General features: G+C 42.0%; 1 protein-coding gene across 1 annotated transcript in view; it reads right to left on the reverse strand.

The window, feature by feature from the left end:
- The window catches only part of LOC126481157 (DNA polymerase epsilon catalytic subunit 1), a 319,986-nt gene that overhangs the window by 123,791 nt on the left and 177,392 nt on the right, over positions 1-18,803 (reverse strand). Inside the window, exons 24-26 of the mRNA XM_050104726.1 lie at positions 16,245-16,411; positions 5,058-5,391; positions 1,376-1,515 (exon numbers count right to left, since the gene is read on the reverse strand). Of these exons, the coding sequence (XP_049960683.1) occupies positions 1,376-1,515; positions 5,058-5,391; positions 16,245-16,411 (641 nt within the window). The remainder of the gene's footprint in view (positions 1-1,375; positions 1,516-5,057; positions 5,392-16,244; positions 16,412-18,803) is intronic.

Below are 18,803 nucleotides of genomic sequence, written 5' to 3' on the forward strand. Positions count from 1 at the left end.
ATAAGTTACAAGCAGAAATATTAGAAACAATTGGGATTTTATTGAGACAACCAGTCTTTACTCATGGTCAGTTATAAGTTGCAACAAACAGAGTTTGATCTTTCGATGGTTTGAAATTTTATATTTGTGAACAGAACGAGCAAGGACATTTACGGAATGACGAAGGAATATTTATTAAAAATATTGTTTGCACTGAGGTTTTGTGTCATTAAATTGTAGAATAAAGCAGTTATTTGCTTCATTTGTGTCTTTCATTCTCTTATGCTTCCTCATTGTCCTTTCTTACTCCTATCCTCATAGCTTCCAAGTAAGACCTAAAAATCTGCATAGTGTTCAGGTAAAAACCACAAATAAATTCCAATTACGTTTTATTACTTTATAAACACAATTGGTCTAATTTTGAGCACAGGTGATGCTAATAAATACAAAACTATCGACAACTGCAGAATATTCCACTGGTATTTACACCACACATTATGCTGTTTATTCTAACAGTAAAGAGGGTGACATTTATATCAGTTCACTGAGGGACATCATTCTCTTCTACAAAACTGCTTGAGAGAATGTCTACCATTTAGTATAGGACAATGACTCAGCAAGGAAGGATCTTAGTGAAACTGTTAACTTTCCACAGAAGTCTTACTGTGAAGCTGGCCATTACGATTTACTTCGCAATAGTTCAATAGGCCTTTTTAATGCCAAAAATCAATCCTAGGATGTGCTTATACAGCACATAAACAGTGAGAACAATGTATTAACAGAAAAATGTGCAATGTTGAGGCATTTTTCATGAGGCTTTCAGATACCAGTGTCCAAGCAAATGTTATGTTCATTGCTATGTCTACTGCATTCTGGGGGACCTTAATGCTACACAAATACAGCAGACATATCAGACACAACAGTGCATGGGCGATAACATAAGGACACTAAAAGGATGTTTAGACACTAATGGTCCTTTCACCAACTGTGAGCTTCTCTTTGCAACCAGTTAAGCATTTGGTGAAAGAATCTTTAGTGTTTAAATATCCTTTAGGTGTTCTGACTTCATCACATGTGCACATTTGTATCTGATGAGTCTGCTGTTTGGCTTATTGGATCATATAGTGCCAAATTTTCCAAAAATTCTGGAGTGGATATAAGGAAGATGATACAAAACACTCACAATCAGCCTAACAAATAACCCAAATTAATTTCAGCAAAATGAACACATGCTTGTCAGTTGTAGTTTGGGTTGCACCATAGTCCATGAGCTCTTCTAAAACAGAAACAGAACTTACACTCCTACTGCTACTGCATACCTCCTTGTTGATGACATATGAAAGCATTTTAACAGTCTTTAAATTACTACCAATCATAGCTTGTTTATTAGACTAACCTTCAATGTCATGAACATGACTTGACTGCAGAAGTGTGTTTACTGCCAATCCATCAATGTCAAGATCAATGCAGAATGTTGAATAGCAGCCTGGGTTATTATGAACAATACTTGAGCTTTCTTCAAACTCAGTCAGCAGCCTGTTGAAAACAAATTTGTTTTTATGTATGTGTGAAACATTAAATAATCATTAATTTAATTCAAAGCAATAAATAGAAAATTAATACTGTTTAATTTTATATAATTTTTTTACAGTTATTTTTTCTCAGGGTAGAATTTAATCTCATGGTAGTCTGTTAGCTTCACGTGTAGCAAACACACTGTACTAGTTTCCATTGTTGGCACTCTTGGTGCTCGCCTGTGAGACGTGGCAAGCTGAGACGTGTTCAGTATCACCTACCGCAGCAATGGAGGTGGTGCGCAATGGGGCTTTGAAATTCTGCTTTCGTCTCAGTGAATCTTCAGCTGAGGCCTCTTTGATGTTACAGGAGGCCTACAGAGAGTGTTCCGCACAGCTGGATGGTGGTTTAATTAATTTTAGGAGGAGAGAGAATCAAATTTCAGAGGAACATAGACTTGGTACTCCAGTTACTGCTCTTACGGATGCAAACATCAACATCGCTGCTGTAATTGAGAGAGAGGATCAATGAATAACCTTACTAATGCTTTCTGAAATATTAAAAATGTTATTGGGTGTCATCCACAAGTTGTCGACAGAAAATTTTCCTTGAAACAGACTGGATGCGGCGTCATGATAATACATGGCCACATACTGCAAATGTTGTTACTGGATAACTTGCAAAAATCAATGTGAAATGGTTCCCACACTGTCCGTACAGTCCAGATTTAGCTCTGTGTGACTTTTTTCTATTCCATAACCTGAAAAAAACCCTTTCACGGCAGGCATTTTCCATCATCAGAAGTTGTTGTGAAGGCTGTGGACATGATTCTGAAGGACCTTTCAAAAAATGTTTTCCAGCATGCTTTTACTAACTGGCAGAAACACTGGGACAACTGCATCACATCATAAGGAGGCTACTTTGAGATGCATCATCAAATTTATGAGGGTGAATATAGATATGTGGAGGAGGGATGGGGGTGGGGGAGAAACTGTGATCATTCCAAAAACCCTCATAATGAACACGAATAAGAAATATATAGAGATGCAGAAGTTAAGGGGAAGTCTTCCATTCCAAATGGTCCCTGTGGAGAAACGAAGTCTGAAGTAATAACTAATTTGTAAGGCACCAATTTCTATTCATATTCTCTATGAGTGTATCACTCTCGATGAAATAGCTGTTTGAAAGTTAGGGATTTGATTACTGATAGGCATCAGCCCTGTTCCAATTGTCCTTATTTAAGGAGTTTGTTAGCAACAACTCCTCTACCTTCTCAAATATTAAACATAGAATGTATTGAAAATTTAAAAGAATCTATATATAATAAAAATAAATAAATAAATAAATAAATAAATAAATAAAACTTTGTCACATTCAAAAGTATGTGCACAAAAAGTGGCATCATTTTATTTTACATTAAATTTAACACACAATTGGTAAATATTACAGAAACAATTAGAAAAAAAGGATAGTCATGAGATACTGAGTTGGCTTTAAAACAGTGATGGCAGTGAGACAAGTATTACCTATTTTAATTGAGAAATACAGAGGAAAAGAAAATATAAAATGGTGGGGGCAATTGGAAAAGAAATGTATAACCATGAAAAAATAAGTTATTCAAGAGTCAAAAGCAAATGAGTAACTCCACAGGCTTTGGGTTTAACTTCCAAACCATGCACCTCTTCCCTCTTAACATGCACACATTTTCCATTTAATAACTTTCCCTTCTTTCTTCTTGTGTGATCTTCAACATCAACATCAACATCTAACAGCCGTGTACCGCAAGTCTCTAGAGGAACGGAGGGTTCCAAATGATTGGAAAAGAGCACAGATAGTCCCAGTCTTCAAGAAGGGTCGTCGAGCAGATGCGCGAAACTATAGACCTATATCTCTTACGTCGATCTCTTGTAGAATTTTAGAACATGTTTTTTGCTCGCATATCATGTCATTTCTGGAAACCCAGAATCTACTATGTAGGAATCAACATGGATTCCGGAAACAGCGATCGTGTGAGACCCAGCTCGCCTTATTTGTTCATGAGACCCAGAAAATATTAGATACAGGCTCCCAGGTAGATGCTATCTTTCTTGACTTCCGGAAGGCGTTCGATACAGTTCCGCACTGTCGCCTGATAAACAAAGTAAGAGCCTACGGAATATCAGACCAGCTGTGTGGCTGGATTGAAGAGTTTTTAGCAAACAGAACACAGCATGTTGTTATCAATGGAGAGACGTCTACAGACGTTAAAGTAACCTCTGGCGTGCCACAGGGGAGTGTTATGGGACCATTGCTTTTCACAATATATATAAATGACTTAGTAGATAGTGTCGGAAGTTCCATGCGGCTTTTCGCAGATGATGCTGTAGTATACAGAGAAGTTGCAGCATTAGAAAATTGTAGCGAAATGCAGGAAGATCTGCAGCGGATAGGCACTTGGTGCAGGGAGTGGCAACTGACCCTTAACATAGACAAATGTAATGTATTGCGAATACATAGAAAGAAGGATCCTTTATTGTATGATTATATGATAGCGGAACAAACACTGGTAGCAGTTACTTCTGTAAAATATCTGGGAGTATGCGTGCGGAACGATTTGAAGTGGAATGATCATATAAAATTAATTGTTGGTAAGGCGGGTGCCAGGTTGAGATTCATTGGGAGAGTCCTTAGAAAATGTAGTCCATCAACAAAGGAGGTGGCTTACAAAGCACTCGTTCGGCCTATACTTGAGTGTTGCTCATCAGTGTGGGATCCGTACCAGATCGGGTTGACGGAGGAGATAGAAAAGATCCAAAGAAGAGCGGCGCGTTTCGTCACAGGGTTATTTGGTAACCGTGATAGCGTTACGGAGATGTTTAACAAACTCAAGTGGCAGACTCTGCAAGAGAGGTGCTCTGCATCGCGGTGTAGCATGCTCGCCAGGTTTCGAGAGGGTGCGTTTCTGGATGAGGTATCGAATATATTGCTTCCCCCTACTTATACCTCCCGAGGAGATCACGAATGTAAAATTAGAGAGATTAGAGCGTGCACAGAGGCTTTCAGACAGTCGTTCTTCCCGCGAACCATACGCGACTGGAACAGGAAAGGGAGGTAATGACAGTGGCACGTAAAGTGCCCTCCGCCACACACCGTTGGGTGGCTTGCGGAGTATCAATGTAGATGTAGATGATGATCATCATCATCCTAATCATCATCATTTTTTAATCTCATATTCCTTGAGTTTAATGACCTCTATTCTTATTAAACTGAGACTTTTCCCCCCTTCCTATATAACTCTGTCCTCAGCTGTTTACATGTTAGTCTATATACTGAACTGCCATTATGTTTTCTCAAATATAAAGTTAGCAGCACAGACCCTGTTTAATGCCGAATGGAGAACACTTACAGAAGTTTCTTGAAATCACCCATCAATATTTTAGTGCTTTACTTTAAGAGCTTAATCAGTTTTACTACTTGAAGCGTTGGTACTATTTCTAACATTACAGTCCTACTTACACTACACAAATTATTTCAAATGCTTTCAATATACGTTAAGACAGTGGCTGAAAGAAAATGCTGCAAACCTGTTATCATCAACTTCTCGCCCTCCAAGATCTGGTCTTTCAGTTGGAGAGCACCACAGGACAAAATTATTCTTAATGAGATGTCTTGCATAGAACAGATCTGCACCAAACAGAGGTGGATCTGCTGGAATGTTCCCAAGTGGCGCATGAAAATATCTTGCTTGTTCTACCATCAAATTTAGTACAACATTTGAGTTGAGATAGTGGCGTACCACATTTCTTGCAACTGTACGCTGCCAGTTCAAATCCCACTGAATCTCAACATCTTTGACATGAATGGGAATCAATGGGAATTCCTGTAATCCTGGCATATTTGAAGTCAATGTAGGCAGATCTGGAAAATAAAAAAGTATTGTCAACAGAGAAGATAAAATACATGACGAACGAACACACACACAACCACACACACACACACACACACACACACACACACACACACACACACACAGAGAGAGAGAGAGAGAGAGAGAGAGAGAGAGAGAGAAGAGAGAGAGATCAAAAGCAGGACACGGAAGAAAAAGTTACGCCTAAAGTACAAGTGAGACACCAAGTGATACTGAGGTACACACGTAATTCACGATCTTTACTATGCAGTTAGTAACAAGAAAGAATAAAATGGTAAACAAAACAATAATTATAGATTAAACAATGGAAAACCAGGATGGAGTGTAACAATATTATGAAAAGGAAAGTTGCCACTCACAATATAGCGAAGACGCTGAGTCGCAGATAGGCACAACAAAAAAACTGTCACCAATAAAGCTTTCGGCCAGTAAGAGCTTCGTCAAAAAACTGAGGCCACACAGCCAGCAGCAGCACCAGTGCATGATGGGAGTGGTGACTGGGTGGGAGCAAGGAGGAGGTTGGGGGCGGGGAGGGGGAGGGGTGGTGGACAGGGAAGTGCTGCAGGTTAGCTGGAGGGCAGGTGAGAGGTGGGGAGGGGGAGGGAGGGGGTTGCAGAAAAGGAGAGAAGTAAAAAGATTGGGTGTGATGGTGGAATTTGGGCAGTGTAGTGCTGGAATGGTAAGAGGGAAGGGGCTGGATGGGTGAGGAGAATTACTAATGAAGGTTGAGGCCAGGACGGTTATGGGAACATAGGATATATTGCAGGGTAAGCTTCCACCTGCACAATTCAGAAAAGTTGGTGTTGGTGGGAAGGATCCATTTTGCACAGGCTGTGAAGCAGTCATTGAAATGAAGGTTGTCATGTTTGGCAGTGTGCTCAGTGACAGGGTGGTCCACTTGTTTCTGGCCACAGTTTGTTGCTGGCCCTTCATGCGGACAGACAGCTTGTTCTGCAGCACAGGTTGCAGCTTAGCTCGTAAGTCACATGACTGGTTTCACAGGTATTCCTGCCTTTGATGGGATGGATGATGTTTGTGACCAGAGTGGAGTAGGTGGTGGGGGGAGGATGTATGGGACAGGTCTTGCATCTAGGTCTATTACGGGTGTATGAGCTATGAGGCAAGGGGTTGGGAGCAGGGGTTGTGTAGGGATGGACGGGTATATTGTGTAGGTGGAAGGTGGAATACCACTGTGGGAGGGGTGGGATGGATAGTAGGCAGGACATTTCTCCTTTCAGGGCGCAAAGAGAGATAGTCGAAATCCTGGCGGAGAATGTAATTAAGTTGCTCCAGCCCTGGGTGGTACTGAGTTACAAGGGGAATGCTCCTCTGTGGCCAGACGGTGGGACTTTGCGAGGTGGTGGGAGACTGGAAAGACAAGGCTCAGGAGATATGTTTTTATACAAGGTTGGAAGGATAATTATGCTCTGAGAAGGCATCAGTGAGATCTTCAATATATTTTGAGAGGGACCGCCTGTCACTGCAGATGTGACGGCCACAGTTGACTAGACTTCTTGGTGTAAAACGGGTGGCAGCTGTTGAAGTGGAGGTATTACTAGTGATTGGTAGGTTTGATATGGATGGAGGTACTGATGTAACTGTCTTTGAAGGTGGCTTGTTGAGTTGAGTAGGACCAGGTGAAGCAAATGAGGGAGAAGTGGTCAAGGTTCTGGAGGATTGTGGATAGGGTGTCCTCACCCTCAATCCAGATTGCAAAGATATCATCAACGAATCTTAACCAGGTGAGGGGTTTAGGATTCTGAGTGTTTAGAGGCTAGCATAGAATGGTGCCACATTGTGCCCTTAGCCATACCCCGGATTTGTTTGTAGGTAGTGCCATCAAACGGGTAAATGTGGGTGACGATTTGGTTGGTGATGGTGACTAGGAAGGAGGTTGTTGGTATGGAATCTGTCGGGCATTGAGAAATGAAGTGTTCAATAGTGCTAAGCCATGTGCATTTGGATGTTAGTGAAAAGGGAAGTGGCATCAATAGTGATGAGCAGGACACCGTGTGGTAAGGGACAGGAACTGTGGAGAGCTGGTGGAGGAAATGGTTGGTATCTTTTATATAGGAGGGTAGGTTCCAGGTCATAGGTTGAAGGTATTGGTCTGCGAGAGCAGAGATTCTCTCAGTGGGGGCACAGTAAATGGCCACAATGGTGTGTCCTGGGTGGTTGGGTTTATGGACTTTGCGAAGCACGTAGAAGGTAGGGGCGCGGGGAGTGGTAGGGTTGAGCAGAGAGATGGACTCCGGGGAGAGGTTCTAGCATGGACCTAAGGATATGAGGAGTGACTGTAGATCCTGCTGGATTTCTGGAATTGGGTCACTGTTGCAAGGTTTGTAGGTGGAAGAATCTGACAGCTGGTGAAGATCTTCTGCCACGTAATCCTTGCAGTTCAAAACAACAGTGGTGGAGCCTTTGTCTGCAGGTAGGATTATAAGGTCGAAATCAGTTTTTAGATGGCACACTGTGGTTCTTTCTGCTGTTGTAAGGTTAGTTTGCAGGTTGAGTGAGGAGGAGGGAGGATATTGGTGTTTAACGTCCCGTCGACAACGAGGTCATTAGAGACGGAGCACAAGCTCGGATTAGGGAAGGATAGGGAAGGAAGTCGGCCGTGCCCTTTGAAAGGAACCATCCCAGCATTTGCCTGGAGTGATCTAGGGAAATCACGGAAAACCTAAATCAGGATGGCCGGATGCGGGATTGAACCGTCGTCCTCCCGAATGCGAGTCCAGTGTGCTAACCACTGCGCCACCTCGCTTGGTCAGGTTGAGTGATTTGGGGAATGAAGGTGAGGCAAGGTTTTAGGTTAAGAAATTCTGAAAAGTTAACAGGGGTGACTTGGGGGTAGTGGGGGTGGATCTCAGTTGGATGGAGGAGTGAAATGAGTTCGGCAGGGTTCAGCATTTGGTCTTTGGTTGAGTCTGATTGGTGGTGTTGGTGGCGAAAAAAGTGATTCCACTGTAGGGACTGGGAGAAGGAGAGAAGGTTGTTAACAAGTCCTGCATGAATGAATTTGGGAGCGGGGCAAAAGTTGAGGCCTTTGGAAAGGACTTATATTTCTGTGGGGCTAAGGCTTCTTGAGGAATGGTTCATGACTGTATTACGGGTCTGTTTAGGTTCTGGATTCTGTGTGGTGATGGGAGGGAATTTTGGAGTGTGGGGTAAGTGTGGTAGGTCTGCAAGACAGGGTTTGTCTGCTATGAGGGGACATTGGTGGAGGTTTGGAGGTTGTTGTAGAGGTGGTGGACCAAGGCAGGAGTACGAAGTGAGCAGAGTGGAGAGCTTTTCGAGGTAGCATTGTGCAAGTTGCTATTGTTCCTGGAGGGCAAGAGTTTCAATGTGTGTTACGGGTTCCAGGAATTTGGGATTGCAAGGCAGGAGAATTTTGCGGATGGAGAGCAGGTACTGCAAGGAGGTTTGGCCTTGGTTGATATAGTTTTGCATGACTACGTTGGCGAGGGCTAAGGATTAGCAGAATCTGAACTGGTGGAAGTCATTATGGAAGGAGGTGTGGCAGCCAAAGATGGTTAATTTGATGGTAAGGCCATTTGCGGCTCCGAACCTCCCCAATGTCTCCTCATAGCGGACAAACCCTGTGTCACAGACCTACTACACTTACACCACCCTCCAAAATTTCCTCCCATCACCACACAGAATCCAGAACCTAAACAGACCAGCAACACAGTCATGAATGTTTCCTTCAGAATCCATAGCCCCACAGAAATATCAGTCCTTTCCAAAGGTCTCATCTTTTGCCCCACTCCCAAATTCATTCATGCAGGACTTGTTAACAACCTTCTCTCCTTCTTCCAGTCCCTGCAGTGGAGACACTTTTTCGCCACCAACACTACCAGTGAGACTGAACCAAAGACCAAATACTGAACCCTGCCAAACTCAGTTCACTCCTCCATCCAACTGGGATCCACCACCACTGCCCCCAAGACACCCCCTGTTAACTTTTCAGAATTTCTTAACCTCAAACCTCACCTCACCATCATTCCCCAAATCGCTCAACCTGCAAACTAACCTTACAACAGCAGAAAGAACCACAGTGTGCCATCTAAAAACTGATCCCGACCTTGTAATCCTACCTGCAGCAAAGGCTCCATTGCTGTTTTTTTGAACCACAAGGATTACCTGGCAGAAGGACTTCGCCAGCTATCAGGTACTTCCACCTACAAATCTTGCAACAGTGACCCAATTCCAGAAATCCAGCAGGATCTACAGTCACTCCTCATATCCTTAGACCCATCCCAGAACCTCTCCCCGGAGTCCATCTCTCTGCTCACCCCTACCACTCCCTGCACTCCTACCTTCTACATGCTTTGTAAAGTCCATAAACCCAACTACCCAGGTCACACCATTGTGGCTAGTTACTGTGCCCGTACTGAGAGAATCTCTATTCTCGCAGATCAACACCTCCAAGCTATTACCTGGGACCTACCCTACTTTCTTTATAGATACCAACCATTTCCTCCACCAGCTCTCTACAGTTGCTGTCCCTTTATCAAACAGTGCCCTACTCATCATTATTGATGCCACCTCCCTTTACACTAACATCACCAATGCTCATTGCCTTACCGCTATTGAACACTACCTCTCCCAACGCCCGACGGCTTCCAAACCCTAAACACCCAGAATCCTAAACCCCTCACCTGGTTAAGATTCTTTGATGACATTTTGCAATCTGAATTGAGGGTGAGGACACCCTATCCATACTCTTCCAGAACCTCCTCAACAACTTCTCGCCAATTTGCTTCATCTGGTATCACTCAACCCAACAAGCCATCTTCCTAAATGTTGACCTCCACTTCAAAGATGACTAAATTAGTACCTCTGTCCATATCAAACCTTCTAACCACCAGCAATACAACCACTTCGACAGCTGCCACCCATTCCATACCAAGAAGTCCATTCCACATAGCCTAGCAACCCATGGAAGTCACATCTGCAGTGACGAGCAATCCCTCTCGAAATATACGAAGGGTCTCACTGAAGCCTTCACAGACTGTAATTATCCTCCCAACCTTGTACAAAAAACGAATCTCCCATGCCTTATCTTTCCAGTCTCCCTCCAGTCTCCCAAAGTTCCACCTCCCGGCCACAAGGAGCATTCCCCTCATAACTCAGTACCACCCAGGACTGGAGCAACATAATTATATTCTCTGCCCGGGTTTCGACTACTTCTCGTCGTATCCTGAAATGAGAAATGTCATGCCCACTATCCTTCCCACCCCTACCACAGTGGTATCCCACTGTCCACCAAACCTACGCAATATACTTGTCCACCCCTAAATAACCCCTGCTCCCAACCATTTACCTCATGGCTCATACTCCCTATCTGGTGAGTAGCTCAAAACATGTGATCAATTTTCATACAGTTAGTAATTTATTTTGAGCACATAAACCAATAAAATTTCTCTAGGCCACCTATGGCTCTGTGCATTACCAAGTTCAGAGAACAAATGGACCTGAGTGGCAGTGAGTTTTAAAATGTCTGGAGCACACAAGGAGTGTCAAGAAGGTTCACATTATGACATCTAGAACACGTGGAAAGAGAAGCAATGATGTGCTTAAACACACAGAGCACCTAGAGTCATGAGCAGGAGCACATTTTAACATGTTTGGACCACTAAGTGTTAAATGTCTTTGTGTGCACTGATATTAGTCTAATCAATTTATTTCACAGCTTAAATTACAAAGCCCTAAAAGTAAATAGTAGGAATAATACTAGGTACAGGGATGTATCCAGGCACACAGTCTTCATTCTCCAACCCATCAGACCTATTTCAGGTAAGAACTTAAGACTATCTTCCTAACAGTACAAAAGCCTAAAAACAGTCAACACAAGATAGTAAGAAAACGGAGGGATGGTGTGTGTGTGTGTGTGTGTGTGTGTGTGTGTGTGTGTGTGTGTGTGTGTGTGTGTGTGTGGGCGGGAGGGGAGGGGGCGCTTGTGCTTACTGTACACTACAGCAGTTAGCCTCGACCCCAAAATTGTGTAATTTAAGTCAATATATATTATAAGTAGACTAGTGAGAGCTTCAATTAACATGGAAATTATGGGACAGGCTTAGTATGTGTTCCAGCTGATTGAGGAGTTGCTAGCATTCATTGGACTTCATTGCCCGCCCCTGATAGCTGAGTGGTCAGTGCGACGGAATGTCATACCTAACGGCCCGGGTTTGATTCCCGGCTGGGTCGGAGATTTTCTCCGCTCAGGGAATGGGTGTTGTGTTGTCCTTATCATCATCATTTCATCCACATCGACACGCAAGTTGCCAAAGTGGCATCAACTCGAAAGACTTGCACCAGGCGAGCGGTCTACCCAACGGGAGGCCATAGCCACACAGCATTTCCCATTGGACTTCATGTCAAATGCAGCTCAAAACGTGTGATCAATTTCCATTTTCTGCAGACAGCATCATGCTTAGTATGACCATTTGATCCTCTTGGTGTGTGTTATCATGTAACTATCTCTACAACATCAACAGGAGTTTCTCCTTTGCAATTATAATTATTAATGTGCAATTTCTCTCAAGGACATTAGGGGCTGGCCTAGTTCTGTCCCAAAACTAATATTAAAAATTGTTATGTCCCTCTCCCCATTCCCCAGGATCACATTTAATTTCGTAGATTTTATGGGAGCTGTTGCTAGTGGTCAAGGTACAGTCAACTCTATCACATCCAACCACCAACAGTAGCTCCACTTTAACAGCTCTCACCAGTTCCATGTCTAAAATGCTATTCTTTACAGCCTTGCCATCTGTGGACGTCATATTTGCAGGGGAAAGCAGTTGTCAAAATACATTGGTAACCTTACCAGAGTCCTTACTGACAGACAGTATCCTGTCCAGCACATCCATAAACGAATCTCCCATGCCATCTACTCTTCTGACACCTGCAAACCTGTTAACCAACCACCATCCAGCAATCATCTGATCATCCAGTATCACTCTGGTCTTAAAAAGCTCTCACATCCTTCATAGTGAAGGCTTCGACTAGCTCTCATTGTGGCCCAAGATAAGTTATATTGTACCCAAAATCCTATCCACATCACCCAAAGTACTGTTCTGTCACCCACCCAACCTACAGAATACCCTTATTCACCCCATTCCAATCCTATGCTCAATCCTGTACTGCATGGGTCATTCCCCTGTGGTCAACATAGGTGCAAGGCCTGTTACATACACTCATCCACTACCTCCTACTGCAGTCCAGCCACAGGTATTTCCAGCCCTACAAAAGACAGGGCCATGTGCGAAAGCAGCCATCTTATGTATCAGCTGTGACACAGCTAACTGTACAGCAATCTATGTTGGCATGATAAGTAACCAACTGTCTGCTTCAAGAAATAGCCACTGTCAAACTGCAGCAAATGGCAAATTTGATTATCTCGTTGCCATATATGCTGCATACTACAACACAAATGACTTCTACAGCTGCTTCACTATGTGGTCCACGTGGATACTTCCTTCCAGCACAAGTTTCTCTGAACTATGCAGCATATCCTGCATTCTTTCTACACCTTGGCCTAAAACTCCACCAATCTGTTCCCAATGCCTCACCTATCTATCTTTTCTCTCTTCTGTCCACACCACTAATTTCCCAGCCACACCATGCTCTGTCTTCTCCCACCCACTCTTCCTCCTCTCCATGAGGGTATTCTCCCATTCACTCCCCCCCCCCCCCCCCCCCCCCCCCGCCCACCCCCCTCTCTCTCTAAGCTCCCTTTCTCTGTTGTCAGGTACATTGGTGTCTGTGTGTATGAGTGTATGTACTTTTGGTCTAACGGTAGGCAGGAGAGGAGGAGGAGGAGGAGGAGAGCTCGTGTGAATGCAGTTTCTTATTATGTACGAGGGCATTTCGAAAAGTAAAGATACAATGGCTCGCAGTCCTTAAATAGAACATTTATTTAGAAAATGTCAGTTACATCTTACTAACTGGATTATTTGTTGTTTTTCGACATAATCACCCCCATTATCCAAACATTTGTTAAGTTGGTGCACAAGCTTTTGTATCCCACAGTCATAGAAGGTTGCCGCCTGTTGTTGGAACCACATTTCAACTTCATCTTTGATCTCTTCATTGTCGTGGAATGATTTTCCACCAAGATGTGACTACAGGTAACGGAAGACATGGATGTCGGTGGGCGCAAGGTCGGGGCTGTATGGCGGATGGTCCAATACGTCCCATTTGAATTGTTTGAGTGGTGCTTTGGTTACGAGCGCTGTGTGAGGCCGAGTGTTGTCATGAAGCAAGCGGACTCCACTTTCGGCATTCCCCTGCATTTGATTTGAATTGCCCTTCAAAGACATTTCAAAGTCTGGCAATATGCAGCAGCATTAATTGTTGTTCCAGGAGGCATAAATTCGAACAGAAGAATACCTTGTCTGTCCCGAAAAACAGAAGCCATAATTTTCTTCGCTGAAATCGACGTTTTGCATTTCTTGGCTTTTGGTGAATTCGAATGGTGCCATTGCATTGATTGTTGCTTGGATTCAGGTGTATGGTGATAAGCCCATGTCTCATCACCTGTCACAATGTGATCAAGGAACTCATCGCCTGCTTCAGTATAGCGTGAGGAAGTCGAGTGCAAAGCCCATCCTTTTCTTTTTGTGTTCTTCCGTTAAAAGTTTTGGAACCCAGCACGCACACAATTTCTTGTACCCTAACTCGACAGTCACAATATCATGAAGAGTTGTCATTGACACGTCTGGTATGATCTGATGCAATTCTTTCAATGTGAGATGTCTATTTGCACGAATTGCTTTCTCTGTTCTCCAAAGAAGGGCATCAGAAATCACAGATGGCCGACCTGTTCTTTGTTTGTCATGAACATCGGTCCTACCTTCAGAGAAATGACAACACCATTTCGTTACATTTTGCCGATTTATAATGTTCCCATAAGCAGAAACAAATTATTTGTGAATATCCGCTGGTCGCTGACCTTTTGCATGAAGAAAACGTATGACGGAGTGCACTTCGCACTTGGCAGGATTCTGAATCGGCGCAGCCATTTTAAACACGACCTACTCCAACCAGAAGCAACGTTCAACTGCCGAACGACCGCGAGGAGAAAGCTAACGGTTCAAGGTTAACACCAGTGTTGCCAACTTGCTCGCCAAAACTCTTCCGTTTCTGGCGTACGGTGTGTCTTTACTTTCCGAAATACCCTCGTATTTCTGTGCTCCGCAAATCAGTCTGCTATAGATGAGTTGTTGCCTTTTTCTTATTTTACATATTGCTCTATGCCATTCAAACTGCTTTTGGCATTTGAACGTTAAACATCTTTCCCTAAATTCCAATTTAATGTATTTACACGTGGATTATTATCTATCTTTAACAGCTGCTTTCCCAATAAAGTAAGCATAGCACTAAAAGCACATGCAAAAATTCCTGGGCTAACAGAAGGAATCAAAATATCATGTACAAGGAAAAGTAAAGTGTTATGGTCAGGACAAACAAAGAAATAAGATAGATTATATATTACAAGAAATGTAAAGCATCATTTTAAGGAAAATGATTAAAAAATCAATAAACCTCTGTATAATGCCAGAAATTAATAAATCCGATAATAAAATTACATCTATATGGACAATAGTTAAAAGAGAAAGTGGAAAATTAGTTAAAAATGGGAGGACTCTGTTATTAAAGAAAACGGCAAAATAATGAATGATAATTTTTGTTCCAGTCTGGTGTGGCACATAGACTGAAAAAATACACACAAAGGTGTTACTGATGTGGCACATAGACTGAAGAATTCATATAAAGATGTTATTGCAAGATGCTTGATTCCCATATTCGCTGAGTAAAAAATATTTGTATATTTCTGAATGATGTCAGAGTAAGAGCCTACATGTTCTTCAGTTTTGGTAAATCTTTATTCCAAGCTGTCCACAGCTAATCCTTCTGCTCACTTGCCAACAGCCATAAAAAGCTTAAAAACCAATGAAATTCACTTTTTTGTGCAAGCGCAATCTAACTTCTGCGCCATTTCAGTGCAGTAATGTTTTCACTGTAAATAAGTATTACAGCAGTTGTATTACATGTTTATTACCTTATAAATAAATTAAAAAGCTTTTTAATTTTAAATTCAGTGCATTAGTATTTGTAAAATTATTCTTTCATATAGTGTTCATTAAAAAATGACGGTCATTCCACTTGGGACCTGTGGAATGGTACATTAGCTTATTTGCTTTAGTTGTAAATATTTGTCATGTATTGTTGTTTTTCTGACACGTTCCACATCCTGGAGGACCTCCTCACTACGGATCAATTGGAATGAAAGTAAATCTAATCTAATCTAATCTCAACTAAAAAGTTAATATTATTGGACAGAGACATTGGGTAACATGCACATATAAACTGCTGTAGATATGTAACATTACTATTGTAATTATACGACTTTATCAGATGGAGGTACTGGGTAACATGGACAAATAAACAACCTTGGCTTGCATTGGGCCTCTGGTGAACATCTATATTTGTGGTTTGTTTAGCTTGAATTTAGCTGTAATGCTATATCTGAGCAATGCTCTATTTTCTCTTGATTAAATACAAATTAGTATAGGTATGTATGTCATCAACAACTTAAATATACCAAAAGTGATGAATGATTTACATATTTAATTGTATGACTGTAACACAAAAAATACTGGTCATGACATTTACTATTCTTACATTAACAAGACAAACAGCAACATCCCTTGTAAAATATCCTCCATGGTGAAGAATGGTAAAATCAACGGTAAAAGATCCCATACAGATTTACTGTGAATGTTTGCCAAACACAACGGAAAAAACAAATATTTATAAAAATTGATTTTTAACTGACCTATTAATGATTGAACAGCAATAAACGTGGGTCCTTTTTTCTCATCTTTGTAGTCTTGGAGAGCACGCTGTATAAGACGAAAAACCTGGCGTTGATCTGTCTCTATACGGACTTCAAATGATACATTCTTAGGAGGAAGTGAATCCTCTGATTTCCCTCTGGTAATCCTGTAGTAACATGAAAGTGTTTCAGCTTAACTTAAGACTGGTCTAGAAACATATAGAAATGAAGTTTATTTATGGAACACTAAACTAGGTGAATTTATTGTGTCTCTACAGTAAACTGCTGAGACAACACAGAAACTTACCAATCACACAAAGTTTCATTATTAAAAGTTTGGCTAAAGTGCACTAAACAGAAGGACTGTACACTTATTTCTTTTACAAGAAACCTACATTACTTCTGGATCACAACTTTATGATAATATGGAATATTTGAAAGTGTGCTTGAAGTGTTATTGTAAACCATGAGATTAGGAAACTACAAATTGTTACTAACTTACTTAGTAAAGGAAAATCCAATGGTGAGGAAATGTAAACAATGAGTAGAAAGAACCCTTCTACAGAATGTGTGCTACATTCAGCGAAACTGACAACTCTGCCCATTAGAGTAGGCTAAAATGATTAATTCACACAGAAGCTCTAAATGGAAATGACAAACCACAGTCATCATAGAATCATTCCATGTAGGCTTTCAGGCCGGCGTCTTCATCAGTAAACACTTCCGGGCTAAGTTGCCATGGTCGATCTGTAGAACTTCTTCTCCCTGACGTTTCGTTCTCAACTACAGACGCCACGTGACGTGCGGTGGCGCCCCCTACGATATCCATATAAGTGGCGGCCCCAGCTCCTAGCAGCCAGTCGTTGACTCACCTCGGAAGATGTTTTCCGTAGTTGACAACGAAACGTCAGGGAGAAGAAGTTCTACAGATCGACCACGGCAACTTAGCCCGGAAGTGTTAACTGATGGAGTCATCATAGAAGTTCATCATGAAGATTGAAGGTAAAATTATTGAGAATGAGAAGACTGAGAGGATGAGAAACAAGCTACAGACTCTTGTGGAACACATACACAATCAGATTCATACTATGTGATGCAAACTGATGCAACGTGCTACCAGGATACCAAATGACAAACACCCTCAACTGTTGTTGATCTTTAAAGTGGCTATTCTTCAACACTGCCACAGGTAGTGCAGTATATTTTGTAACTACAAAATGAACAGGCTTCAGAGCCTGTTTGTGAGCAACGGTTTCTGATGGTGTGAATTCTGTCAGATATTTTCGAGGAGAGGTGGAATGGGCCAGTACAACTTTTTATTATGTAGAACCATGAGTCAGGAAGCAAAAAATATCCCTCTCCCCCCCGACCCCTCCCCTCTTCCACACTAGGGGTCATCATCATCATCGTTCATACTATAAAGAAAGGGGTTCCAATTGCATTTTTTCACTCTTTTTTGCTATGATATTTATATCAAAACAATCTCTTTAACCCTGCACAAAAGCATGAATCTGTCAACTTTTTCCAACATTAAGAAGAATTCTAATCAATTTTTGACCAAAACTAATAATGAGCTTTATGACAAGCAGTTGTAAAAACACATGTACTATACCTTGTGCCAAAATTGTGTAACTACATTTCATGGCCACAGTGTTTAGCCTGCGCTTCTCCTATTGAAAGACTGGTCATCACTAAAAATACACTTTTTGTTTGGAGCTGGAGTAGTAGTTTGTTTAACTTGTCTACAGATCTTCATGCTGTAGATGCCATTTGTCGTTCAATCTGTAGCCGCTTCTTCATACGAAAGTCTATTTTGTTACACTGATGAATCCCATACATCTGTTTCCATTTTTGAAATCATATACTGTATGTCTGTAACTGATCTCGCACACGATGCAATGGCCATATAGGAGTGTGAGGGTTGGAACTTTAATTGTGGCAACTATTTATTTACAGCTCATACAAAATAGATACGTGTTTCAACGTTTTACTGACCTTCAAAGTAGTCACCGGCATTGTGTATAACCCATTGCCAGAGAGGTGGAAGTAGTAGGATACTCTTAGCAGTGCCAGTTGTGTTGACAGTTCGAGCGGCGCTGGTCGTAGGTTGTGTTCCAAAAATGAACAGCATAGAGACAGAAATGATGACACTTTCTGCAGGACCTGACCATCATTTTGCAGGACAATGCTCAAGCACGTACAGTGCAAGCTGTTACTTATTTGTTTGGCTGATGGGGCTGCTAAGTGCTATACCACCTACAGCACTCCCCTGACTTAAGGCCTCGTAAGTTCAACTCGATTGTTAAACTGAAGTAAACACTTCACGGCATTCACTTCAGAGCTGCTACAAATTCGTCGGCAACAGACCACGCCGCTCGAACTATCAACACAACTGGCACTGTTATGAGTATCCTACGACTTCCACATCGGTGGCAAAGGGTTACACACAATGCTGGTGACTACTTTGACAGTCAGTAAAACTTTGAAACATGTATCTATTTTGTACGAGCTGTAAATAAATAGTTGCCACTACTAAAGTTCCAACCCTTGTATGTCACT

Source organism: Schistocerca serialis, chromosome 5, assembly GCF_023864345.2.
Source record: "Schistocerca serialis cubense isolate TAMUIC-IGC-003099 chromosome 5, iqSchSeri2.2, whole genome shotgun sequence".
NCBI lineage: Eukaryota > Metazoa > Arthropoda > Insecta > Orthoptera > Acrididae > Schistocerca > Schistocerca serialis.